The sequence below is a fragment of the Antechinus flavipes genome, chromosome 2 (genome assembly GCF_016432865.1).
Source record: "Antechinus flavipes isolate AdamAnt ecotype Samford, QLD, Australia chromosome 2, AdamAnt_v2, whole genome shotgun sequence".
Taxonomy (NCBI): Eukaryota; Metazoa; Chordata; class Mammalia; order Dasyuromorphia; family Dasyuridae; genus Antechinus; species Antechinus flavipes.
This window is the reverse complement of record NC_067399.1, coordinates 362075725-362102613: the sequence shown is the minus strand read 5'-3', so window position 1 is coordinate 362102613 and position 26889 is coordinate 362075725. Positions and strand designations below refer to the sequence as shown.

General features: G+C 40.4%; 1 protein-coding gene and 2 long non-coding RNA genes across 7 annotated transcripts in view; 1 reads left to right on the top strand and 2 right to left on the bottom strand.

The window, feature by feature from the left end:
• Window positions 1-3417: 3417 nt before the first annotated feature.
• LOC127549819 (uncharacterized) lies at window positions 3418-20923 on the bottom strand. Its single transcript, XR_007950725.1, has 2 exons — window positions 20837-20923; window positions 3418-6849 (listed from the first exon to the last, which is right to left on the bottom strand). It is a non-coding gene; the product is annotated as an uncharacterized LOC127549819 (long non-coding RNA).
• On the bottom strand, window positions 16236-20830 carry LOC127549818 (uncharacterized). Its single transcript, XR_007950724.1, has 2 exons — window positions 19629-20830; window positions 16236-19324 (listed from the first exon to the last, which is right to left on the bottom strand). It is a non-coding gene; the product is annotated as an uncharacterized LOC127549818 (long non-coding RNA).
• Window positions 20829-26889, top strand: part of JADE2 (jade family PHD finger 2) — a 201766-nt gene continuing 195705 nt past the window's right edge. For 2 of the 5 annotated variants that reach the window (XM_051978184.1, XM_051978179.1), the window contains exons 1-2: window positions 21260-21426; window positions 24978-25084. In XM_051978184.1, the coding sequence (XP_051834144.1) occupies window positions 25010-25084 (75 nt within the window). In that variant the 5' untranslated portion in view covers window positions 21260-21426; window positions 24978-25009. Of the gene's footprint in view, window positions 20926-21259; window positions 21427-24977; window positions 25085-26889 lie in introns of those variants that run through there. The other 3 variants (XM_051978180.1, XM_051978181.1, XM_051978182.1) reach the window with 3 other exon arrangements.

Sequence of the window (26889 nt, the reverse complement as noted above, 5' to 3'; positions counted from 1 at the left end):
CCTGCCTTCCTTCAAGTCCCAGCTAAAATTCTATCTCCTACAAGAAGCTTTTCCAATTAATGCTCATGCCTTTCCTCTGATTACCTCCAACTCATCTTGTTTACAGCCTATCTATATAGTTGTTTGTATGATACAGTCTCCCAGAGTATGAATGTCATGAAAACAGGGACTATTTTTCACCTTTCTATTTTTCAATTCTTTGCCATACTATTTTTTACCTTAGCACTTAGCAGAATACCTAGAATATACCTAGAACATAGTAGGTTTTTAATAAATGTTTGTTGACTTGGCTTGAAAGGTAAAGAAAGAGATAGTAGTGTCCCATTTACCAATCCTGCTTCCCGGTTGGCTCCCATTCCTCTGCATTGCTTTTGAAAACATATGATCATGTACACCCCACAATGCTAGGGTTTGCCATTAGATGCCATCTTATTAGATAGATTCTGCCCAGTTGTCTAGTCTTTCAAGACCTTTTTTAGATCCTGCTCTGTCTGTGATTCCAGTATGTTTTAGCTGCCAACGTCATCTGATAAGGATGCGATCTATGATTTTACCTGAGTCCTTGATTTAGAAGATATAGTATAGCACAATGGAAAGAATTTTAAATTTGTACAGAGAATATACTTCATTTACTCCTATTCAGCTCTCTAATCAAATCTATCAAATTGTAGGTGATTATTTGATTTCCCCAGCTAGAAATATTCTTTTTTTTCTCTTTGAATTTTGCAGAAAATCTTGAAATTCTCTCATTTTCTAACAGCACTTTTTATTTGTTTGTCTTATTCTACTAGACTGTGAGTTCCTTGAGGGTAGGGCCAAGCTTCATTCATCATACAAGCACAGGAGCTCAATGCTTGTGAATTAAATTAAATATAATAATATATATAAATATATAAAATAAATATAATAAATACAAATGAAAATATCACTTTCCCTATTACATGATTCAAAGCACTTACCTCAGGACCCAAACTAATCCCTAACTTTAGTCCCAGAATGACCACTAACTCTGACCACAGTCTGAATTCTAACTTTTATGCATTTGTATTGCTATTTGGGCTTTGCTCACAAAGATCAGGAAAAAATATGAATGGTTCTAATCCCTGTGACCAGAGAAAAAACTTAAAATGCCCATTCTGCAATTGATAAATCAAGAATGTAACTTTTGTAGAGTTAAGTTCTCACAATAAAGCTCAAAACAAATTCAGACAGTACTGTGCTCAAAGTCAGGGTGCTGGACCAGTGCTAGACTACAGAATTGGGCAACCAACTGATTTTTACTGTGAGAGTTCCTTGAAATAAAACCTCAGCCTGTTTTGAAAAATAAAATGACATAGAAATACCTGCCCCTGAAGGTTTTCTCTTACCAAAAAAAAGAAAAAATTGACAAAACTTCTCAAGTAACTCTCATCAGAAGTTTGACTTTTGATTAGCTAAAAACTGAAATGTGCAATTGTGCTATAGCTCCTGTAGTTCAATTTTCCACAAAGAAATTCTATGTTAGATGAAATTAAGACAAGCATATTGTTTGATTTTTTTCAAGAGATAGTGAGTTCACTCTTCCCACAGTTTGTTCAATGGAGACCAGATAGCAACTTGCCAGGAAAATTATAAGGAGGCTTCTTGTCCATCTACTCAGCTATAGGTTAGACTAACCTAGAAGATCTATTCCAATTTGAAGATTCTACAGTTTTATGAACTGGAAGAAACCTTAAAGGTCACCTCATTCAACTTTCCCCTGCATCCCTTACTACTTTACTCTGTCCTATTATTTTATAGAGGAAGAAACTGAGGTACAGAAACAGGAAGCAATATACACACAAGTCAGTGATGGAAATAGACTAGGAACCAAGTCTCCTCATTCACAGGCTAATAAGATGGCATAATTTATTTCAGTTTAATTTGATTCTTTAGCTATGGATAAACCATCCACTTTGTATAAGTGACTATGCCTTTCAAAGATTCTTATCTGTCCATTTTGACTATAAATTCTCAAGGTCAGCAAGTGTATAAGAAACATTCTCCAGTTTCTATCATTGTTTTAAATTGTTTTATCAATAGTGTCTGATTCTCTATGGATTTTCTTGGCAAAGATCCTGGAATGGTTTGTCATTCCTTTTCCAGTTTATTTCAAGATGAGGAACTGAGGCAAAAAGATTTAAGTTATTTGTCCAGAGTCACACAACTAGTAAGTGTCTCAAACAGGATTTGAATTCATGAAGATGAATCAGCCTGACTGGCCAGCGCTCTATCCACTGTGCCACCTGGATGCCCTTCCTTTCTATAGTGCTGATGGATACTTTGTCTATACTGAGGATGCTTTGTCCTCAATGCATGATTTTGATTGGTTTATTCTTCTTTCAAGTCAAAAGGTTATGTATACATCATTGTAATTTATCATAAATGAATCCATTAAGAATTACCTGTGAGAAACTTGGAGGTATGAGACCTTTGCTTTGAGCTTTCTGAAGGATAGGGAGCCCCTAAGTCACTATGATCTTATAATAACTCATGTTTATATAGTATTTTCTTCACAACCCTGATAGAATAGGTAGCATAAATATTATCATCCCCCTAGTATATATGAGGAAACTGAATTTCTAAGATAACTTGCCCATCGTTATACTGGTAGTAAAATATCACAGGTAGGATTTGAATCCAGGATCCGAAACTCCAAATCCAATATCTTCACAAGTGGCAGCTTAGGTGGCAGTAGGCACTAGATTCAGTTTCCTCAACTATAAAATAGTTATAATAATAGCATCTACCTCATAGAGTTATTGTTGAAGGTCAAATGAACTACCTCTGAGGTATATAACAAAAAGCCTGGCACATATTAGAAGCTGAATAGATGCTTATTCTCTTCCTTCTTTCTATGTTTGGAAGAGAACTTAAAGATCATTTATTCCACCTTCTTCTGCCATTTTACAAAGGGAAAATAGGAGGCCTAGAAAGGAGAAGGAGCCTGCCCCAAATTACACAGAAAATCAGTGAAAAACTGGAACTAGAACTTAGCTTTTCTACTAGGACAATACTTTCCTAGAGTAGGTTTATTTTGCTTATCTTGAGTAACAGTTGATGGTTTTAAATGGCAACTTGTGGTACTGAAAGTAGAGCAATGTATAAGAATGATTCCATCATTTTTTCCATTCTAGTGAATTAGGTCTCTAGGGTGACTGATAGTTATTTTCAGGAATATTTTTGGAGGTTCCAACACACTATTTCCTTCCTTCAACCTCTAAAGGCCTAAAAAGGATTCATCTGGTACATAAATGAGGTTAAAAACTTGTGGTGTTCTTTTCTCTTCTTTAAAATAATTCTCTCTGGGTTCTCTCTGGGAGAGAGATTTCTCAGGGAGGTTTTCTGGAGGCAGCCTTAGTTTCAGTTAAGAGTAATAATCACCAAAATGCAGCCAGCTGGTAAAAATGCAAACATTTATTTTCTCCTTCCAAAATAGCCCGGGTTAGTTGAGGCCTATCTCTCTGCTTGGTTACAAGACCTCTTGCAGATTGTCCTTTGCTTCTGCCTCTGCTTTCTTCAGCCTCCAGCCAGCCAAGTGGAAAATAGAATGAATCTCTCTTGCCTCGGAGAGAGGGCTGGTGGGCTTCCTCCCAGAGTGCTCCTCTTCAACCCCAGTCAATGTTCCGAAGTAACTCTCTCTAACCCGAAGTAACTAACTAACCTGAAGCTAAGAGCTTCTTTATATATGATCTCCCAAAGGTTGACTCCTCCTTCGGGAGGCACACCTAAGGGAGGTGTGAATTCACAAAGTTACAAAGTTTACTTTGTGAATCTCCCATACTTGTGAACTCCAATGAGTACTTAAATACTTCTTGCTTATATGAGCTCTCTAACGGTGTGAACACATGCATTGTATCAATTAGTTCTACTTAGTACCTTGTTTCAGGTTCTGGTCCAAAACATCTCCTTGTAAGATCAGATCAAGGATACTGAACCATGCTAAATTAGATAATTATTGTCTCTATCAACTCTAATGAGTTAACAGTTTGTAAAGATTCCAACATCCCTCCCTCCCCCCGCTTTCTTTTGTTTTAGAACATAATATGGTTATGACCTCCCTGACTTCTCAAGGAGTGAGAATCCCAAAAAGGTGATCACACCTTCCCTGACTGCTCAAAAAAGGAGTGAAAACACCATAAAAAGAAGGTGGTCATACCCTCCCTGACTTCTCAGGAAGGGAGATGAAAACACCAAAGAAAATAGGAAGTCAAATTAGCAGGTTTCTGAAGGGGCTCACTTGAAACAGGTACACATAAATCCATCAATATGGGCCAGAACTTGAAACAGATATACATGGTACACATAAATCCATCAATATGGGAGGCATTACACATAATGGCATAAGCACATAGCAATATAACACCGGCTAGTAGTAATGTAACAAATAACATGAATCAACATGAGAATTTATACATGTCCATAAGTCCTAGAAATAGTCCAAAAGAAATACATTGTCCATTAGTTCTTGTGCCAGGAGTCTAATAGTTCCTGTAAGCTCTAAAGTACTGCAATAGTCTCATCAACAATTTTTCATCTTAAGGAATCCAATAATTCTTGCTGGTTTTTCAAGAACTAAAACAGTCTCATCTTGTGTTAGGAAATCCATTGATTCCTGAGGATTTTAAAAGTTCTTTTAACAGTCTCATTGTCAGCCATGCTCTTTCAGTGTCAAATGTTTCTTAAATCTCCTTTGTTTTGAGGTTTTTTTATTTTTCTGTTTCTCTCTGATGGACAAGGCGAATGCAGCTCATTGGCACCCATCTGATTCCTTCTCCACCTGTAGAGATACAAGCAAACCCTCTTCCCCAAGCAATTAACCTATCTAATTCCCTTCTATTTACCACTTTTGGGGTTTCTCCTCATCATCTGGCAATTAGATTGGAGTTGTTTGCACTGGATATTGCCTTATTGGGTTAAAAGGCCTGTATTCTCCCCAGCTGTAATCCTGATTGCTTTTCTGTTGGTTGATGACATCAGAGTCCTGAATTTCTAAAGACTCTCTGGGTGTAACTTCAGCTGCTATCTGTCTTTTGATTGATACCTGGGAACTGGGATCCACCTCTTATTTCTCAGGGTCAATCTACATTCAGAAGCCCAGTGGAAGCCTCTGTTGCATTTTGGACATGGGGTTTTGGGTTTTCTCTCACCCTGTATTCTCACTCTATCTCCATATCTACACTGAGCTCTAAGATGTCCAACTTTTCCACTTTGAAAATGTTTCTCTAGAAGTCCCTTACCAAGAGGGACCCTGTCTTCCTATGTTCATCATAGTCTGGGCATAATAATCATTTGTGCCTGTGGCACAGCATCTTATGATGTCCTCTAAAGGAGCATCTTTGTCTAGCCCCCATATAATTCTTTTGTAAATCTCACTGGCATTTTCCTAGCCAAATGTCTAGTCATTATTTCTGTGGCAGCATTATCTCCAGTGGTTCTTATTACAGCTGTTTGCAAATGTCCCACAAAATCTGCAAAAGGTTCACTGGGACTTGGCTCTATTTTTGTGAAAGCTTTTCTTCCATCCTTCTGTCCAGGGAGAGAATTCCAAGCTTTTATTGCAGCCTTAGAAATTTGTTCATACACTGTTATGGGATAATAAATCTGTTCTGAATTCTCTCTGTACTGACCTTCACCAGCTAGTTGGTCAAAAGTGATTTGTCCAATAGCTCCTGTTTGCCTATTGCATTGGGCTTGAATCCTACATAATTCATGATACTCCGAAAGCCACAATAAATTATGTCCCGGTTCTAGACATGTTCTAGCTATGGATTTCCAATCATTTGGGGTTAGGATTTCATAAGACAAATTATCTAGTAACATCTTAACATAAGAGGATGTAGCCCCATAAAGAGTGCAACCCTTTTTCAAATCTTTAATTTTTTCCAAATTAAAAGGAGTGTATTTTCTCTCTTTTTGACCTGAAGAGTCAAGCTTTTCAATCACAGGATATGCATTTATAAAATCAGATATATCTTCTCCTTCATTTTTTGCTTTAATTAATGCCTCTTCTAATCTTGTCATATTCTGCTTCACAGGAGACGCTGACTGTGTTTCTGCCTCTCTTCCTCCCCCTTTTTCCTCCACCCATGAAGGGTTAATTGAGGGAGGAGGATCATGAGATGTGGAATGATCTAATTCCTCCTGCTGTGAAGTATCACACTCATAATTGTACTTAACTCCATTCTTATCTGATTTTTGCTCCTTTTCACCTAGTATAGTTGGCACTTTCCCTTGCTGCTATTTCTTCTTTTTCCGTATTTTAATACTTATAAAATTTCCTAAAGCCAGTTGTATTAAATTATATGTATTAAGTATGTTTTTAGAAATTGAGTTAGGTTCATTTTTATTATAGAATTGACAAAGATCCTCTCCTACTAATTTCCATTTGTCTAGATCCAATTTTTTTTTCCAGAGAGAAACAAGGACATATGTTCTTTACAGTTTCTAAAAGTTCAGTGATCTGCTTCAAAATTATAATCAAACCTTGACTTTCCATAACTTTGACAATGCTCTCTAAACATTTTCTTTAAAGAGAAACAGAAGGCTGTTTTCTAAATATCTGTTCCATCTTAGCTGAAATTCTACTTTAACTCTTTTAACAAAATTTCTTTGTTGTACTCACCCTAATTTCTGGGTTGAAGAGTCTTTTCCACAGAATCAGGATCACAGGCTTTTTCACTGAAATCAGGATCATAGCTTTTCCACTGAAATCCATTGAGGGGTCTGTCAGTCCCATGTTCAGGGTGCCAAAAAAACTCATCAGTGGGAGTGATGGATCTTCCAGCCATTAGGCCTCCTCTCATCTGAAACACCAGGGTCTGGCTTTGGCTATAATTAGAAGTGGTTCAGATATTGCCTCTACCTTAGCCATTTGCTGACTTTCCTAGGTTTAGTAGTTTGTAACAGTATCTCAGCTATTTGCCATTTCCTCGAAGACAGTAAAAAGGGTCCCATTTCCTTGTCTCAGGGCATCATTTTTGCCTCATTCAATTCAACAGATATTAATTAATCCCCTACTACATATCTGGTGAGAGAAAGTAATTTGTACCAGATAGCCCTTTAACTGCCAGATTTTTCTATATCTGCCTTCAGATCTCTTGAATTTAACCCCTTTTCTCCACTCACAATATCCAGAAGTAACCACTATAATTCAGGCACTCATTACTACGTGCCTATGTTAACAAAACAACTTCTTAATTAGTTTCCTTGGCTCGATCAAGTCTCTTCCCACTTCACCTAGCTGCCAAAGTGATTCTTCTTGACAAATGTTAGAGGGGTTTCCTGGGAGGAAAAAAGATATACTAAGACATTGTTCCATCCATTCTGGAAAGCAATTTGAATCTATGCCCAAAAAGTTACCAAATTATCCAGACCCTTTGACCCAAATATAGTATAACTAGGCCTATAGCCTCCAAAGACATAAAAGAGGAAAAAGACTCATATATACAAAACTATTTATAACAGTTCTTTTCATAGTAGCCCAAACCTCAAAATTAAGGAGAGTATCTACTTATTGGAGAATGGCTAAATAAGGTGTGATATATAAATATAATAGAATATTTTTATGCCAGAAAAATGACAAAATAGGTGGTTTAGAGGAAATTGTAATGACCTCTATGATCTATTGCAGTGAACTAAAAAAGAATGGTTTACACAATGACAATATATAGAGAAAAAACTTTGAAAAGTTTTAGAATGAAAATAATAAACTATGAATCCAGAGGACTGAAGATGAATCATGACAGCTACCTAATGCCAGAGTAGTGATGGATTTAAAATACAGAATAAGAGGTGAATATTTGGATATAGACAATGTGGGATTTTGTTTTTCTGAATCCTAAAGGTTTAAAAAAATTTTTTTCTGTTGGGGATGCAGCAGAGAGATAATAAAAATAAGTAAAAATATTTTTTAAAAAATTATTTTCCTCAAGCACAGATCTGACCATGTCATTTCCCTATTCAATAAATTCCAGTGGTTATCTATTGACCAAAGGATGAAACATAAACTTTTCTATTTCACTTTTTAAGCTCCATACAACCTGGTCCCATTGTACAATTACCACTTTGTGGTCCAGCCAAACTGGCCTTCTTTCTGTTCTTCATAAGTCTCACTCTCTCCCATCTTCTTCCTTGAGATGGTTGACTTGACATTCCCCCACTTCTGAAATACACTCCTAAATCACTTCAGTCTCTTAGCATCTTTCTTTTGCTTCAAGATGCAGATTAAGTTCTACTTTCTCTAAGAAGCCTTTCCTAATACTCTGGACTACTTGTGCCTTCCTTTCCAAACAACTGTGGTTAAAGTACTTTGTATTTATAATACAATAATACAAGCTATAATACAATAGCTCAGAGTTCATTTGTATAAGGTTCTCCTCATTGATGGAAAATGATTTTATTCAGAGCTCATTCCTGGTGATGGGAGGAATTGGCTAGAGTTTAAAACAATAGAGATCTTGGTCTTCTGGCATTACGCTTTGAAGAAGAAGACAATTGGTTCCAGATTTTCTTCAGATTCCTGAAAGGAGGAAAAAGACTCTCTAAAGAAGCCTATGAATTTCTCTCTTCTTAAACTCTTACTCTCCTTAATAGGCTTGGAGCACTGAATAATCCATCTTCACATGAGGAATGATTTATGCAAATAAGTTTTGGGCTAGGGGTTACATATTTATTTTGAATATACTTAACATTTGTAATTATTATTTTTCCGTTAGACTGTAATCTTAAGAGTAAAGAGAATTTCATTCTTTTTTTGTTTGTGTCTGGAGTGGCTAGTATACTGCCTAACTTGTGGTAAGCATCCAATAAATGATTGTTGATTTATTGATTGATGTTCTCAGTCAGGAAGATCTGATTTCAACTCTGACACACATTGGCTATGTAAACTTGGCCAAGTGACAATCTCTCTCAGTGACTAGTGGTCAGATTTTTCATTGATAGAGAGTTCCCCAAAATTAATGACATGATGGTTCTAGACTCCTCTTCCCTCCAAATAGTACAAGATACTATAATTTCGATATATTTTGAGGAAAAGAAAGGTGAACGTATTTCTCTCCTCTTACATTAAAAAGTGTCAATCAATCAAATTAATCAATTGCCAACTATTTACTGAACTCCTGCTCTGTACTCAACCCTGTGTTCTGTCAGAGAGAAGACAAAATTTTTGCTTTTAGAGAGCTAAGTGTCTAGTTGAGATTATAAGATCACATCCAAGAAAATGGAGTGCTTAGAATCATGGATTTTAGAATTCGAAGGAACTTTGAGGGCAATCTAACCCAATCTCAGCAGACATATAAATGCCTTTTACTTTCTGGCAAGTATTATCACCTAGTCTTTGATTAAACACTTTCAGGGAAAGTGACATCACCTTCCAAGGCAGTCCATACTATCCATATTGTTAGACTAATCTTCATCCCTTAACTTTTCTTAATTATAAGTTCATAAGGTTTGGGTTTTGGTTTTTTTTTTTTTTTTTTTTGTCTAATATGTGAAATGTGACTTATTTATGTGGGGTACAACTAGTAAATGTTGTAACATCTCAAAGAAATGAAGAATAATGGAAAAATCAAGGGTTTAGGAGCTGGAGTATTTAGGTTCAACTCCCAACTTTGATATTTGTTACCTATATAACCTTGCCTCATTTAAACACCTGGTCCTCAGTTTCCTTATCTGTAATATGGAGGCATTGGATTTGGGGAATCTTCTGATGCTCAGTCCTACAGTTGACATGTATAAAGCATTTTAAAGTTTACAAGGCATTTAACACACATTCTCTCTTTTGAACCTTACAAACCCCTAGTGAGTTGGTGCTATTATTATACAGATGAAGAGACCAAGGCTGAGAGACATGAAAGGACTTGCCTATTATTTTGCCCTGGCTTTTTAGACTCCAGATCCCATACTTTAGTCTCTTCAGTGAACTAGGAGTGGAGCACAAGGTGAGGTGAGGATGAGATAGTTCTGGGCAGAACCAGTAAATTCTATAAGGCAGATGTGAGGGCAACAACATAATCCAAAGTATTGGACAAAGCAGAATATATTTGAAAATATAGAAGAGATAATTAGGGTAAGAGAAAGTTAGAACTGAGGAACAGTGAGGGGGAAAGTGTGCATGCAGTACTTTCTATAGTGAAGGAACTATAGGCATCCTGGGATGATCTATGTTTTTTGTGAAGGACTGCAGCTTTCCAGAGAGAAAGGGATCACCAATGATAAAAATGTGGATCATCAAATCTTTCACTTTGACTATTACAAAGAGCCAAACTTGGGAACCTGGATTCAATTCTGACACTAGCTAGATGACTACTCTCAGATTACCTGGTCCCTCTGGAGCCTCAGTTTCTTCTTCTGTAAAATGGGGAAAATACTTATTCTATTAGACTTTGCAGAGCAATTATGGGGAAAGTACTTTGTGAACTTTAAAGTACCATATCTATAAATATGAGTTATTATTAAATCAGATAGTTATATCTTCTGATAGCTGCCTCCAGATGGACTAAAAAAAAATTTTTTTTTTAAATTTTAAATAGCAGTCTAACCATCTCCAGTGCTAATCTAACCCAATTCTTTTCTGAGGACTCAAATTACTGTTTGGTAACAGGAGAAGTATGAAAGGGACATGAAGAGGTTTTACGCCATTGTTGCAGGGAATTAGCTGATATCCAAGCCAAAGAAAAGGAGTAAGTCTGGCACATCATATTTTGCCTCCAATTAATAAATTCCAATAATTTATTAAGATATATAATGCATGTAGGGCCCAATTTTGGGTACCAGGAGCTATAAGAATACAATTAAAGCTCAGTGTTGACCCTCAGAAAAGTTTACAATCTAGCGGGGAGAATATAATTCCCTTTACTATGCACAAAAACTAAATTTAAAGTAGTACAAAATGCTATTTGAGGTCCAAAGAGCAAAAATCTCCAAATTTGAAGGAATATGGGGAAATTTCTAAAAAGTGGGCTTTTAGGAATGGGTACACTTTCAAAAGGTAGAGATAGTATGTAGATGGGTGAGGACCATTAGTAAATAGCTACAGTTTGTCTAGCAGTAGACTCAGCAATATGGTGTTACAGAAGAATATGTGGTCCTTACCTTTGTTTGGGGCACTTCCAGTTAAATTTTAAATAAAAGACATAATAGAAGTTGACTAATATATATGCTTATCACTTCCCTGATGTCATAGTCCTCTTCCAGGAGGAAGGACAACTGATAGGTTACAAGGTAGTTTTCATAGATTTTCTTCACAGTCTCTCTGGAGAGAAAAAAACAGGATTTTTGTTTCCGTTTCCCAGATGTCTAACCTGAGTTTCAATAAGTAGAACTTTAGTATTAAGTTTTGGTTTTCTATCACAATAATTTCTAATATGACACTCCTTCTGGGTCTTCTCCCATCCTCTCCCTGGGAATTTAGCTTTTTCTTTGTAATAAGGAAATATAGATAAGCAAAAATATGAAATATAGTGGCTGTGTCTGCCAATGTATATACCATTCAGCTCTAGTAATCCCTTCTCCCACTGTGCCTAGTCTCTTTTTGCAGAAGTAGCACATGTGAAAGAGAATAAAAAATAAATTCTTTGAGAACTGAACCTGATCAGCCTTTGTAGCCTCTCACCTAGCACAGAAACTTACAGGACAATACTATTAATAAATATTTGTTGAACTAAATTGAATGTTGAAAAGTGATTTCAAAAGCAATTTTCCTTGGAGAGTCAGAGAATTCCCTGCTATCATTCAGAGAAAAGATGACTTGTTTTTTGTTATGATTATTCTTAGAGATGATTGCATTTTTGTATCATTCTGGCTAGGAATGATGAAGAGGGTCCTGGGAAAATGGTCCTGGAAGTTGCCATGTTTCCTTGGAGAAATTAAGATATAATTGGGCAAATTCTAGTTAGATTCTTAAGATTCCTAGTAAATTCTGAGCAATCATGATATTGGGACAGGTTTTATGACCTCTGCAGTATCTGGTTATTTTGACCAGGGTAACTTCTTCAACCTACCAAACTGCATGGGACTAGGAACATTTGAAGGGATTTGGGTATTACCAGAATTCAGTGGAAAATCCTCACAGGAAGAGAACTATAATTCTAAGATGCCCAATCAAAATTTTAGTCAACTCTCCTTGAAATGGACAAAAGACTGGGTCAAGGGGCCTCAGGCTTAAAATATTATGTTCAGACTGGGTCCCATCCCCCGGTTCATGAGACCCTAGACAACATTGCAAAACATGGCGACAGGTTCCGTTGTGTGCTCATTCCTATTCAGATATTTCCTTATTGTAAACAAGAAACTGTGTCAGTGATTTCTGAAACCTGGTATAAGGTTGTACCAGGATGTGGTCAATGCGCTTAAAAGTGTACCTTGCTACAGGTTCAGGGCTGATAGCCTGTTTAGTGGAGGTCAGTCCTGGCCAGCCAGCTATTAAAGGATGCTTTAAATTAAATAATCTGGTCTGAGCTGTCTATCTCGTGTCTGTCCTTTTCATTTGGAAGTTGCACCAAGATAAGTCTTTGGCTCAGTCTGACAGATAGTCCCTCTCCCTGGAGGGCGAAAGAGGTTATGGATCCTAGGGGGTGGCCACCGAGAGATGTCCTCAGCCCCAGTTTCCAGATATCTCTTTCTGTGGACCAGGAGAGTGAGACCCAAATTTTTGAATTAGGTTCAAAATTGGCACAGAGCATTCTAAAAGCCAGTTCTGGTTAATAAGATTTTGAGGGGCCTCTGCAGCTGCCTAACTATCCTGCAGCCACCTGTCTGGTCTGGTGAATATCATATCTCTAGGTGAATAGTATCTCAGAATACTGCAGTAAGCTGGACGCAGAGCTAAGCCTCCTTGCCGACCTCCACAGGACGCTGTGTGATGGTCATGGGTGTCTAAATCTGGACACATCTGGTCTGATCTGATTCTGAGTGCCTTTTGGGGGCACTCCTCTAATTGTATGTGTTCTGTGTGATTTGTCTGTCTGTTTTGTTAATTTAAGAGCTCTGTTAAGTTTTAAGAACAATGATTAAGAAATTTGGGAATTGGTTATTTGAAACTTTGCTTGTGATTTTAAACTTTTTAACCGGTTGTACTAATTTGTAAGTAAATGGAACATGGCCATTTTAAACTGACAGGAAAGGTTTTTTTTCCCCTTAAAGCAGTTTTCAGAGTCTGCTAGAGTAGGGGCAATAAAACCTTATCTGATTGAAACTGAGGAAGAAAAAAAATTTGCTATTGCCTTTGCATATCGATACCTTTATTACTAAAGAAAAAAAAAAGCAGCCTGATTTAGTTAAAGAGGAAGAGAAAGGGCAATACAATTTAAGCTCTGCCTGGACAGATAAGAGAGATGCTAATTGTAGTCAGACAAACACTCAGGCAGGAAAAAAAAAAAAAAAAGGAAGAAGACATTTGGTTTGATTCAGTTTAAATGTTAACATTGTAAGTTATATTTTATGGAGTTATCTAGCTATTCACTATATTGTGAATCTTAAAAGTTTTGAAGAGAATTGGAAAGAAGAATATAGGTGATTTATGAAGGATTGGTTTGTAGGAACAATTAAGGGTTTGCATGATTTTAGGAAGTAAGAAAAAGGTTTTTGGCATCAGGAAGAAGTGGTGAGGGAGAGAGAAACAAGAAGAGGATCTTTTGTCTTCAAAGATAAAGATTCGACTCACCCACCCACCCCACTGCTTTCTGCTACTTTAGTTAGTTAAAGTTGTTGGAGACTGTTTAAGTATGTAGCATAAGAGAAGGAGAAAGTTGGGAAACTGATGGATTTGGGGAGAAACTTGATATTGGGAGAAAATAAACTGATAGCCTAATCTTGAGAAGGATTCCCGTGTATGAAATTGAGTGGGGAACCTGAGGAAATTTTTGTCCAGGAGTACAGGAGTGGGGAAAGGGTGGCCACTTGGAATCCTCTCCTCCCCTCACTCCCCTAAGTGTATTCCAGCCATTTTTTAAAAAATCAAGTTACTGCCGGTGCAGCAAACTGATTTAAAGGGACAGACTTACTTTTTAGGTTAATTGACTGAATATTTTGTTTCTTGATACATAATGGTTTTCTTGTTTGAGGAATATGACCATAAATGTGATCCACACTTTGGTAGGATTATTTCTAAAAGTTTAAAGAATCTTTCAAATTCTCTTATGTGTATTTGGTCATTCTGTATAAGTTTTTAATTGATTGTATTGGGTCATCCTGAGGTTATTTAAAGGGTCTCTGAAAAAAATAGTTTTCTTTGTCCTTTTGAGAATGTTTCTGTTATGGACAATATGCAATTTGGGATTATTTTTCTATGTATTGACTATTTTATAAGCAAATCGATTTGTATGTATAATGTTCACTTATGAAACATCTACTTAGATAAGTATTTAAGTTGTGAACTTATTGGGACAAATTTCTTACCCTTATCACTATAAGGTTATGGCAAATATTTGTTTAGGATTTACCAGAAATTTGGTTAATGGAACCTGTTATTGGAGATAAAATTTCTTGGGTTTATAGTTAGTTAATGCTTTATGGGAGTTTTAAAGCTCCACTCTCTGACAGTTAGTGGGACAATTTATTGGAATAAAACTGGGTTAAAGCTGTTTTATCCTGTATGTGCTAAAGGTTGAGTTTTGACTCCTTATGTTTTGCTATAGTTAAGTTCTTGCAATTTTTCCTCCCATAACTGATTTCTATGGTCAGAGTAATGGTCAATAGGATTGTTAATGCAATTCCATTATGTCATACCTTGCTGTTTGTATCCTAAATGCTTAGGCCAATACGTATTTAGCAGGGTCATCTGACTGTTATTGGGTATTTGTGGGGGTTTTTAAAGGTTTCTAAATGATAAGAGGACAATTAACAGTGGTCTGTGAGACCTAACTGCTGTTAAGACTTGAGACTATAGCTGGTGCCTGTCCTATAAAGCAGTCATCTCTTCACATAGGAAGCTGCTGGCTCTTCACATTTTGCAGCAGTCTCGTGGACCAGTCTTTTTATCTCAGACTGTTCTAACCTTTATTTGTGAGATTTGTGTCAAATCACAGATATTGACTTGCTTCTGGGATCTTGATCAGCTTTGATTGTCAGCATGGCTCACCCACCCTCTGCATGGACTGAGAGCCACTGACCAGAATGCCAGGATGCAAACTCTAGAGAGTCTCATTACCCATTTAGAAAAGTCAATGGATTCCCTAGTAGAAGTTGTGCTGCAGAACCACAGAGGGTTAGACCTGTTGTTCATAAGCAGGGAGGTTTGTGTATGCCCTAGGGGCCATGGGGCCGGTCGCAAGGCTTCAATGCCTTGGTATCAATCGCTCCATAGCTAGTCCCCTTGACTCTCCACTCTCCTCTCAGGGATTGTGGGTCCTATTCCCATTGTCTGTTCCTATTCATTCTCCTCATAGTCCCCTGTTATTAAGTGCCTTGTCACCAATGTCCAGGACTGTATACATGCCGTCAAGTTATTTACCTTCCGGATGACCTATCCCCCTGTGGCCTCGGATGAGTCACAAGTCTGACCATAAAAAGGGGGGAGTGAAATGGACAAAAGACTGGCCCCCTCATCCCTGGGTCAAGGGGCCTCAGGCTTAAAGTGTTATGTTCAGACTGGGCCCCATTCCCCAGTTCATGAGACCCTAGACAACATTGCAAAACATGTCGACAGGTTCTGTTGTCTGCTCACTCCCATCCAGACATTTCCCTATTGTAAACGAGAAACTGTGTTTCCGAAATCTGTAACCGCAAGGCTGTACCAGGATGTGGTCAACATGCTTAAAAGTGTACCTTGCTAAAGGTTCAGGGCTGATCTCTTTTAGCCTGTCTAGTGGAGGTCAGTTCTGGCTGGCCAGCTATTAAAAGATGCTTTAAATTAAATGATCTGGTCTGAGCTGTCTATCTCGTGTCTGTCCATTTCATCCTTTTCCTCTTACATACACACATGGCTCTGTGTGTGTGTATGTGTGTGTGTGTGTTGAAAGGAAGAGTGAGCTGTAAGGAGAGGTTGCAAAGAAGTATATTCAAAATCAGTATGAGAAAACGGTGAGGAGAGGAAAAAATAGTGGAAAGGGCATTAAATTAGTAAGCAGATGACTTGGGGTTGAATTCCAGCTCTTCTGTGATTTGAGGCTAGCCACTTAACCTTTTGGGGTCTCAGTTTTTTCACCTATAAAATGAGTATCTTCCAGTTCTAATTCTATGACCTTTACAAAACTTTCTAACAATGAAAACTACCAAAGTTGAATGAATACCTTAGGATTTAATACATTTTTTTAATCATTGGAGTTTTTCAAGCAGACTGAATTACTGAATTGTCAAGGAAGTTGTTGGAGCAATCTTACTCAGGTTGGGATTATCAAATCATTATACAAAGCTATAAAGGATTTTAGAGATTATCTTCCCACATTTACAGATAACAAAATAGAAGCCCAGAATAGTAATCAGGGTCAGGATTTTGAACTCAGGTCTCATGACTCAAAATCCAGTTATCTTTCCAACCACAATGGGTTGACTGGATACTCTATGTCTCTTCAATTCTGAAAAGCTGATTCTGTAATCTAGGTCTCCTAACTCCAAGCTAATTGAAAAACAAAACAGATTTAGAGCATAATGGGATGGGTCTCTGGATAAAGTTTATACTTAAGACAGAGGATGATGCTTTGAGACAGCTCCACAACAAGAACATAGTTCTACACAGGTCAGACAACACTAACAACTCATCCTAACCTAACTAACCTATATAGAGTACAAGAGTTTAAGAAGGTGTTTTCCAGCCAATAACTTTAATAATAAAGTGTTTGACAAACCCAAAGATCCCAGTTTTGGGGATAAGAATGCATTGACAAAAATTGCTGGGAAAATTGGAAATTAGTATGGCAGAAACTAGGCATTGACCCAAACTTAACAACGTATACCAAGATAAGGTCAAAATGGGTTCATGACCTAGGCATAAAGAATGAGATTATAAATAAATTGGAAGAGCATAGGATAGTTTACCTCTCAGACCTGTGGAAGAGGGAGGAATTTATGACCAAAGAAGAACTAGAGATCACTATTGACCACAAAATAGAAAATTTTGATTATATCAAATTGAAAAGTTTTTGTACAAACAAAACAAATGCAGACAAGATTAGAAGGGAAACAATAAACTGGGAAAACATTTTTACAGTCAAAGATTCTGATAAAGGCCTCATTTCCAAAATATATAGAGAATTGACTCTAATTTATAAGAAATCAAGCCATTCTCCAATTGATAAATGGTCAAAGGATAGGAACAGACAATTCTCAGATGAAGAAATTGAAACTATTTATAGACATATGAAAATATGCTCCAAATCATTATTAATCAGAGAAATGCAAATTAAGACAACACTGAGATACCACTATACACCTGTCAGATTGGCTAGAATGATAGGGAAAGATAATGCTGAATGTTGGAGGGGATGTGGGAAAACTGGGTTACTGAAACATTGTTGGTGGAACTGTGAATACATCCAGCCATTCTGGAGAGCAATTTGGAACTATGCTCAAAAAGTTATCAAACTGTGCATACCCTTTGATCCAGCAGTGTTTCTACTGGGTTTATACCCCAAAAAGATACTAAAGAAGGGAAAGGGACCTGTATGTGCCAAAATATTTGTGGCAGCCCTGTTTGTAGTGGCTAGAAGCTGGAAAATGAATGGAGGCTGTCAATTGGAGAATGGTTGGATAAATCATGGTATATGAATGTTATGGAATATTATTGTTCTGTAAGGAATGACCAGCAGGATGAATACAGAGAGGACTGGCGAGACTTACATGAACTGATGCTAAGTGAAATGAGCAGAACCAGGAGATCATTATATACCTCAACAACGATACTGTTTGAGGATGTATTCTGATGGAAGTGGATCTCTTTGATAAAGAGAGCTAATTCAGTTTCAATTGATCAAGGATGGACAGAAGCAGCTACACCCAAAGAAAGAACACTGGGAAATGAATATAAACTGCTTGCATTTTTGTTTTTCTTCCCGGATTATTTATACCTTCTGAATCCAATTCTCCCTGTGCAACAAAGAGAACTGTTTGGTTCTGCACACATCTATTGTATCTAGGATATACTGTAACCTATTTAACATGTAAAGGACTGCTTGCCATCTGGGGGAGGGGGTGAAGGGAGGGAAGGGAAAATCGGAACAGAAGTGAGTGCAAGGGATAATGTTGTAAAAAATTACCCTGGCATGGATTATGTCAATAAAAAGTTATTAAAAAAAAAAAAAAGGTACTTTTCCATTGTAAAGCAGACTGATGACCTTCAAGACCACCTTGTCCAGTCCTTTAATGGGGAAACTGAGGCCCTGAGGATATACACAGGGAGTTACTAGGACAGTTAAATTTTAAATAAATTAGCTATATTCCCTTTTTACTTGCTGATCTTGAGCAAATGGAAATCAAGTTACTTCTTCAGGCACACCAAAGACCCTCATCTTTGACAATCTTTTTGATTTTCCTTTCCAAGGTTATCCCTGCTTTTCCCTCATTTCTTTAGATATAGAACAAACACAAGCTTGTTGTAGTTTTTGTGAATGAAGTCGAACATTGCCTTTAATGTTTTTTTTAATTGCAAAATTTGCTTTTTTTTTTTTTTTTTTTTTTTTAAGCATCAGTCATTTTGGCCTTTGTTGTGTCAACAACTTGCACTATTAGAGGATCTGTGCTGTTATTATCAGTTTGTTTATCATTAGATTTATTTCTTCTATAAGCAAATGTGTTCACAACATTCCATCAGAGAATCTTCCTAATTGTCACATAAATGTCATCTTATGTAAATTGAACATTTAGTCTCAGGAAGGAGATTTAAGACCATAAACAACTTTCCGTCTAAGAGACTGCCCTTCCCATCGCAGTTCACAAATCTTTCCTCATGTCCTCCAAGAGAAGGGAGTTCTTTTCCAATTAGTGGATCATCTTGAGGTGTAGCCAAAAGGGGAAGCAAAGAAAGTTGTGTTTTGGTGTCCGATGAGGCTCAGGGCCTTCATGTTGGGGGCGGGGAAGCATTCCCATCTCCACACAGTGGGTGGGAGCTGGGATGGAAGGGGTGGGAGTGGGATACAGGAACAGGTTGTGGGGCCCAGCGGCCCCTATTAATAACTGTTCTTCCTAGAGGGAAGGGAGACTCGCAGGCCGGCAAGGGTGGGTGTGGCTAGGCAGATACTGGAAGCGCCACGGCTTTCATCCGCAAACAGACTGGCAGGCGAACAGCCCTTGGAGCTCTTCTAGAAAACAGCCAGCGACTGAAGTGCATTGTTTGTGCGCTACAAGGTCAAGTCTGGAAGCAGAGAAGGTGGCTCTGGAGAGGAGGGAAACAGGAGTCGGGGGAGGGAAACAGGAGAGGGGGGGCGGGAGACGGGACAGGGACGTCCAGTTTCCATTTAAAGAGCACACACTTACAAGTTGCTTTTTTTTTTTTTTAACCCTTTAGGGGACTCGGGTTGGGGGTTGGGGAGAAGTGGAATGGAGTGAGCAAAGGGGCGGGGTCACACAAGGGCAACCGAAGCTGGGTCTAGGGTGAGATAAATCCCTCCCCACCCCCACCCCACCTCCCGCCCTCCGGATGTGAAGCTGGGGAACCGCAGCCAAGGGGGCTCCCCTACCCAATCCGGGCGTCCTCTCATCTTTTCTTCAGGTGGCCCCCCCAACTTCTCTCACCCCTCCCACAAGAAGCTGATGTGGGGGGCTTGGGAAGAAGCGCCCCCTCTACGCTCTCTGGTGGCCGCCGCCTCTTGTTGATTTCAGCGGCCTTTTTTAAAGCGCGGGGCTTCGGGTCCGGGGGCTTCCCGCGCCCGCCCACCGGGCGGGAGGGGGGAATCCAGCCCAGCCCCAGTGCAAGGCGTGTGTCCCTTCCAGTCTGAGCTGTGCAAAGAAACGTATTTTTGACGCAGGAAGAAATGGCAAATTTTAAGTACGTCATTAATATGGCGCCAAAAGATTTTTTTAAGTATAAGCTTTTTTTTTTAAAAGGTTGCGGGAAGGGAGGAGGGGGAGGGGCACCGCCCGGGCCGGGAGTTCTGCTGTGCGCGCGCGCGTGTCTGAAATAAAGTGCGTTGCTAGTGTGTATGTATGTTTTCGTGTGTATGTGTGTGCGTGCAAGTGTGTTAGTGTAGATCATTGCGAAACTGACCTACTATAACTTGCCCAGAGTGCGATCTGTCCGCTTTTCCCGGCGGCAACGACGGAGGAGGGAAGAGAGAGACCAGGGGAGACCCGTCAGCCCCACCGGGGGCCTGGGAGAGAGGGAGGGAACAACGGCAACATACACGCGCAACACAATACAGCACATATACACAGTCCCAGAGATGGGGTTGTGTTACCTGGACTCGCAACAACCCTGGAGGGCGAGGTGGGGGATAGGAGGCGGGGGGAGGAGAAAAATTAAGAAAGAAGATCTGAGTGAATAAGGGGGGAAAGTGGCTACTCCCCTTTCCTCCCCCAACACTTTTTTTTTTCTAAAGAGATCACAAGGAAGTCTTGGTTTAAAAAGAAACAGAAACATACACAGGGGTGGTGAATTGCGCAGAGCGAAGCTATCGCAGTTGGAAGCAATTTTTTTTGGGGGGGATTCGCATCTATGGAGTTACTTTGTGTCCACTCCTAAGACTGGAGAAGGCATTTGAGAAACCGGCGGGGTACGGTCCCCAATTGTGTATGGGGGTCTTGCCGGCTGTTTTTTTTTTTTTTTTTTTTTTTTTTGAAATAAGTGGTTGATGATCTGCCTGCTGTCTCCGTGCCCCCTCCCCCAAGGTCTTTTAATTTCTGGAGCATCCCTTTCTCCCTCCCCCCCTGCCCTTCCTGTCCTCCTAACCTGAGGGGATATCAATTCCTGAGGACGCCTCCCCGCAAGGTAAAACCGAACTGGAGCTGCTGTTGCTGCTGCTGCTGCCGCTGCTGCTGGTGAGCAGGGCTGGTGGGGATGGGGATGAATGGATGCGCGTCATAGCCATTCCAGGCTTTATTGTGGATTAATTTTATTTTTGCAGCGGATCTACTGTCCACTTCTCATTCTTCTCCTGTGTCTCTCCCTTTTCCCTGCTCTCTGTCCTTGGGTCTCATCTTTTCTTTTTCTCTCTTCTTTCTTACCCTCTTTTTCTGTCCTCCATCTCATCTTTCTCCTCTAGTTTCATTCTCTCTCTCTTCACTCCCTTTACTCTCCTCTTTCCTAGTCTTCTCCTCCTCCTTCTTCTTTTCTCTCTCTCTCTCTCTCTCTCTCTCTCTCTCTCTCTCTCTCTCTCTCTCTCAGAAGGAAGCTGGTGCGAGCGGGGAGGGGGGGAGGGGGGGCGGTGGGGATGCACAGCATAGCGAGGGAGAGATTGCGCATGTTGGTCAGTCCTGTTTTAAAGAGTACTGTACCGGGAGGCAGAGAGGGGAGGCATGTAAACAACAACTTTTAGAAGGGTGAGCGTTTAAAACCTTTCTTATTAATGACTGCGGCAAATCCACCCTGGGAGCCTGGCCAGGGGGCAGCGATGGGGTGTGGGGGGGCTGTGCTGGGCTAGGGGCCGGGGGCGGTGCAGGCGGAGGCCAGGGGTTAGGAGGTGGTAAGGGTGATATGGGCTTGGTAGATTACAACTTGGCCAGCAGGAGCAGGGTTCGAGCTGGAGCTGAGGCTGGCTTTGGCGGCGGAGCCTGGAGTCAGGGAGAGGAAGGTGTGCTGATGAGGCGGGAGGGCAAAAAAGCAAGCTAGAAGGCAAGAGCTGGCGGGAGAGATGGAGAAGGACAGAGAGGCGGGCTGCCTGTGCGGGAGTAGATGGGGGTGGGGGTTCGAAGACCGCCGGACCTGACCCGAGTCTCATTTTGCTGATACGCAGCACGTCCTGGGCACTTGGGTGTTCGGGCTTTGGCTGGTGCACATGACCCTCGGCTCACGTGCTGGGGGCTCTCGCGTCGCCCAGATACCTTTCTCCTCCGCTTTTTGCAGGCTTCCCCCCACACCCCCTTATATTATCTCATCCCCATTCCCTTTTCCACCCCAAGCCTGGGCCGGACCACTTTCCCGAGTGCTTGCACTCTGCACCCTACGTCCTGGAAGCAGGAACTGGGGTGGGGGTGGGGGTGCAGATTGAAGGAGAGGAAAAGGATCCTTGGTGTTCGGGGTGGGCGGCACTGCCCAGGTGAGCGGACGACCGGCTGGTTAGCCACTGGCGAGTGCTGACGCCCCTGGGGAGGGGCTGCGGCCCGAGTGTGGGGGCGGCGGTGTCCTGGGGTGACGCGCGCTGTCCCCCGCCCCCTGTCCCCCGGCAGCCGCGTGAGGGCCGGGCGGGCGCGAGGAGATACGCTGGGAGTGCAGTGGAAATGTACCCGCGGCGGCGGCGGCGGCGGCGGCGGGCGTGCGCAGCAGAGCTGACTGACTGTAGGGGGCGTGGCTGTTTACCTTCCTGCTAACTCACCGTTCACATCCCGCTTCTCCGGGGGCGTCTCCCCATACCTCATTCCCCTACTAACTGCATTCTCTCCAAGTTCCTACCTCCTAAGAAGGATGGAGTGGCCGACGCATGGCCTGGGATTCAAAGACTTCTCTTTCCTTCCTCCCAACCCTCCCTCCCCCCCAAAAAGGAAAGAGATTACAGGAAATTAAGATCCTGGGGAAATCCCACTTGATTTAAACCCAATCCCACACCCACCTCGCTGCGGCAATGTCATTGAGAAGCTTCCCCCATCTTCATTCTTCTCTAGTCTAGTCTTGCTGCAGTTGCGTCTTTTAGATTTCACTTCTCCTTCCATTTCTTCCATTCTTTTCCTTCCTTCCTTTCTTCCATCCTTCCTTCCTCCCTCTCTCCCTTCCTTCCTCCCTCCGAGGAGCAGAGGTTTTGTCGTTTCTCAGAGTCTGATGGTCTTATCTAGTAGCCCCAATTCTATTCTGGCCCTCCCTATTCCCCAAATGCATTAATGTCCTCTCAACTACCCCCCGGTCATTCTACCCGAAGCCACAGGATTGGTGCTTGTGGCAAGCGGGTGCTTGTGGCAAGCAGGTTAATGTGAAGGCATTTTGCTATGCCTTCACAAACAAGGAGCCAATATTGTGTCTTATGTTATGTCTCCTCACCTCTCCTCTCCCCCACCCCCAAGCCTCCTTTCATCCCCCAAGCAGTCTGCTCACCAAGGGAAGGGAATGTCTAGGAGACAGGAAGAAACAGTCCTGTGAAACATGCCTTTTAGGGTTCATTGCTTCCCACTAGTTCTAGAGACAACCCCTCCTTCTCCACCCTGTCACTCTGGGGTCTCTCTAGGATAGTCAGTAAAACACTCTTCGTTCTGATTACCCCTTTGTGAGATCCAACCTCTCTCCCCCCCCCCCCCCTTCTGCCTATCACTAGGCACCAACTCTTTTTGAAGGATTGTTAGGTGTCTTACCTCCTCCCTTCCTCCCCTCCCCACCCCCCACTTTCTAGCATAGCATTATGTCCCTCTCCCTGACCAGGCTTGCTCTCTCCCTTTTTGACCAAGGACCGACCCACCTTCCCTCCACAGTCTTCTGTATCTTCTCCCCTCTTCTTTCCTACTGAACTCCCTTCTTGCACAGAACCGCCTCCTGACTCCTGTGGGCTGAATCATGCCAGCTTGTTCTCCCATTCCCTTCCTCTAGGGGCAAGCTGGAGGCATCATAGATGTAGCTTGTGCACTTTTTAAAAGATTGGCAAAGGGCCCCATATCTTGGTGCATGTGTTTTGTAACGCTTGCTGGTCCATGAGGGACTTAAATGCTTGTTTTAGACTTTAAAGGAGAAGGAAAGGGAAATAACCTCCCGCCTTTCATATCTCCCTCATTCTACTTTATTCTCTAGCAAAAACAAAACAAAAAGTCGTTCTGCCCGAGTTTGGAGACTGGATCTTGAACTCCTTTGAACTTTTTGTAGATAGGAAGTTTACATTCTAGAAGCTACGGACTAGATTAAGGGATCCTCTGCATCCCTGTTTCCTGGGGGGCACTCACAAGATGACTGCCCCTGAACAGACATCCATATGGGGACTTAACCCTGTGGCTCCAGATCCACTCTACTGGCAAGTACACCAACTTCTTTGAAAATGAGGGACTATTTCCCAGAAGTTGGCTGGGTTCTGCCTCAAGCTGCAGTAAACTTGCTAGAAAAGGAAGGAGTTGTATTTTTGTTAAATAGTGATTGCTGTTCACTGCTGGGATTCAATTTCCCTTTCTCTGAAGCTGCTTTCAGGTTAATGTTTGAAAACTGGAGTCTGACAAGTAGTCCTGGATAAATAGCCATAGGCAAGGCAATGAGATTAACACCCCCCCACCCCTCCACCCCCGCTGGTAATATTCCCAGTAGGACAGTTGGCTGAGGTTCTCAGGTATAACGACTGCCAATTTAGCCTGTTTAGTTTGTTCCTAAGATACTTAGGGTAAGAAGTTTCCTCCACTTTGGCCTTAGTTAGCATTCAGATATAGTATATAACGTGGGTTATGACATCTCGGGTTTGGGTTTGTGGGGAAAACTACATAGCTCAGAATAAAAATAAATAAATAGCAAGGGAAATCAATGAATGTAAAACTCCTTTTGGAAGAGGATAGAAATGTGTGAGTGCTACTCTTTAGATTAAAGGCAGCAAAAAGAGACTTTGAGGTCGGTATGTAAGTAAACTGACCCAGAGTGAAAGGATCATCTAGTCTTATTCATACCAATCAGTGAACATATATTAATCCCCTGCAGTATTTTAGGCATTGTACTAAGTATTGAGGATTCACAAAGAAAAAAAAATTCTTTTTTAACATACCTGGTCATCCATTCTTTGCCTAAGACCACCAGTGAGGGGCAAGCCCTCTTCTTGAGGTAGCCCATTTTTACCTCTTTATACCTCATTATACCATTGTATCCATCCATTTGTTAGGAAAAATCTTCCTAACATGATGCCCTTATTTACTACTTTTACTCTGCCCTCCAATTAAGTGCAGAACAAGAGTAATCTTGGATGCTCTCTCTCTTCATTTTTCAGATGAAGAAAATGGGGACCAGAGAAAGGAAAGGATGTGTTCAAAGACACACATACAGCTAGTGATAGAACCAGGATGGCCTTACCTACCAACTCCACTTATTGAGAAAGTTTGTATTTAAAAGAAAAACACTTTTTGTTTTACTTGGGTTAATTTTGGGTATTTTAATTGCTCCAATTATTATTGCTGTTTTGAGTTTCAACTGCAAATATCTCCAAAAGGGAAGCACTTGTTTTGGTCTCTGAGACGTGCAATAATAAATGTTTGTTTTGAGGGTGTTTGGCTGTGGTTTCTGTTGGCACTTAGAGAGGCAAAGTAGGTGATGTTTGGGCCTAGCACAGACCAAATGTTCCCAGAATATTTTTCTCATCCCAAGAGCCTTTTTTTGCTTTTTTGATTTTCCTGAATAAATGGGCAGTAAGTAGCATAGTCACAAATTGTAGCCAATAACAGAAGCACAAATTGAACCTGAGAAAAAGCAAGGTGACATTTGGTAACTGATACTGGTGTCAATTAATAACAGACCCAACACATAAGCCCTCCCTACTTGCCATTAATTATGCTAACATCTAGACTTAAGGTATTGACTTCTCTCTCCCTGTGTGTTTCTGTTTTGATATTTAGTGGTTACCAATGTTTAGGAACTCCACTTTGCCTTAGGAGCTCTTAAAATGCTACTCTTACTCTTTTGAGACAGAGCATATAAATTGATTCCACAGGGTAAAGGTCTTGAACTGGGCCTAGAATCCATTTCCCTCACAATTCCAAGGCTACTAATTCCATTGGCTGGGTCTTTCCAAAGCAACTGATTTCCTTATAGCCGCAGAAATAGCTACATACCTGTCATCACTCTTTCAAAACCTCGTTGACAGTATTCAGCATCTATTATGCTTTCATTGACTACATGCTACTTTGACTCTTCATTCTACTTTTTCAATTATCTCTGTTTACCTTGGGACCAGATCTTACTACTCTTGTGCCAAACCAATCCAGGGAAAAGCAATAATTATTTCTTTTGTATTAGTGGTGAGTTATCAGTTTCTATCTATAAACATCTTATAGTTTTGGTATACACTATTACTTCTCTGTCACTAGAGAGTAGTGTCTATGACGTGTCCAAAGAGTCATATAGTTGGTCAACAAGCATTTAATTTAGTGATTACTATGTGTCAGACACTATTCACTGGAAATTCCAAGAGAGGCAACAAGTAGCTCATGCTCTTGATGAGCTTACAATTTAGAAATGATTATGTATAAATTAGATATTTAGAGGATAAATTGGAGAAAAATCACAGAAAGAAGGTATCAGCATTAAAGGGAACTGAGAAGAGTTGTGAGCTAGCTAGTATTTATATATGACTTTAAAATTTGCAAAGTACTTTATAGTCATTCCTGGGAAGTAGATTCTATAATTATCCTCATTTTATAGATGGAGAAACTGAGGTAGGAAAAAATTATATTGCCAGAGTATCTGAGAATAGATCTGAACTCAGATTTTTCTGTCTCCAGATCAAGCTCTCTATCAAGCACCATGCTACCTGGTTGCCTGTGTGTGGGTGTGGGTGGGGTGTGCATACATACATATATCACACATATAGAGAAAGGGACCCATAGACAGAATGTGAGTTCTTAGAGATGTCAGGGACTGTTTTGTTTTTATGTACTTCTAGTATTTTAACACAGAACCTGGCATGGTAAGTGCTTACTTGTTGTTTGACTATTATTGCCTCTGGAGGCAGTGTCCCATCCATGAAATCTTGAAGCTAGATATCTTCTTGTTAGAATGTTGTAGAACATTCCTACTGATCAAGTATAGTTGGACTATCTTTTAGCTATCTCCTTCCAACTCTAAGATTCTGCAATTCTGTGAATTTTGACACTAGAAAATATGTAAAGTCCAGGACCATATATTAC